A 274-nucleotide genomic window follows, 5' to 3' on the forward strand; every position below is an offset into this window, starting at 1 on the left:
GGGCTCTGCTCTGCTGCTGGAGCCGCTCCCGTCCCGCGGGGGTCCCGCCTCCCCTTCTCCACTCTCCCAGCCCCCCTCACTGTCCCTTGAGGCCCCTGCACAAGGCCAAACGCGCCCCTCCCTGGAGGGGGCGTCCTCGGACGCGTCCTCTGAGCTCCGGCTGCTCGACGCCCTCCCCGCCCTGTGGATCCTCGGGAACACCACCGCGAACTTGGGATCCGGAGTCGGGTCCTGGTTCTTTGAAGGGTCCGGGCGGGCTGGGCCCTCCGCAACC

At 71.5% G+C, this 274-nt stretch overlaps 1 protein-coding gene across 1 annotated transcript in view; it reads right to left on the reverse strand.

Annotated features, from left to right (window-relative positions):
• Positions 1 to 274, reverse strand: part of LOC102260694 (unconventional myosin-XVB-like) — a 33514-nt gene that overhangs the window by 31867 nt on the left and 1373 nt on the right. The window contains exon 2 of the mRNA XM_014531748.1: positions 81 to 257. Coding sequence (XP_014387234.1) covers positions 81 to 257 — 177 coding nt within the window. The remainder of the gene's footprint in view (positions 1 to 80; positions 258 to 274) is intronic.

The sequence above is a fragment of the Myotis brandtii genome, unplaced genomic scaffold (genome assembly GCF_000412655.1).
Source record: "Myotis brandtii unplaced genomic scaffold, ASM41265v1 scaffold825, whole genome shotgun sequence".
NCBI lineage: Eukaryota > Metazoa > Chordata > Mammalia > Chiroptera > Vespertilionidae > Myotis > Myotis brandtii.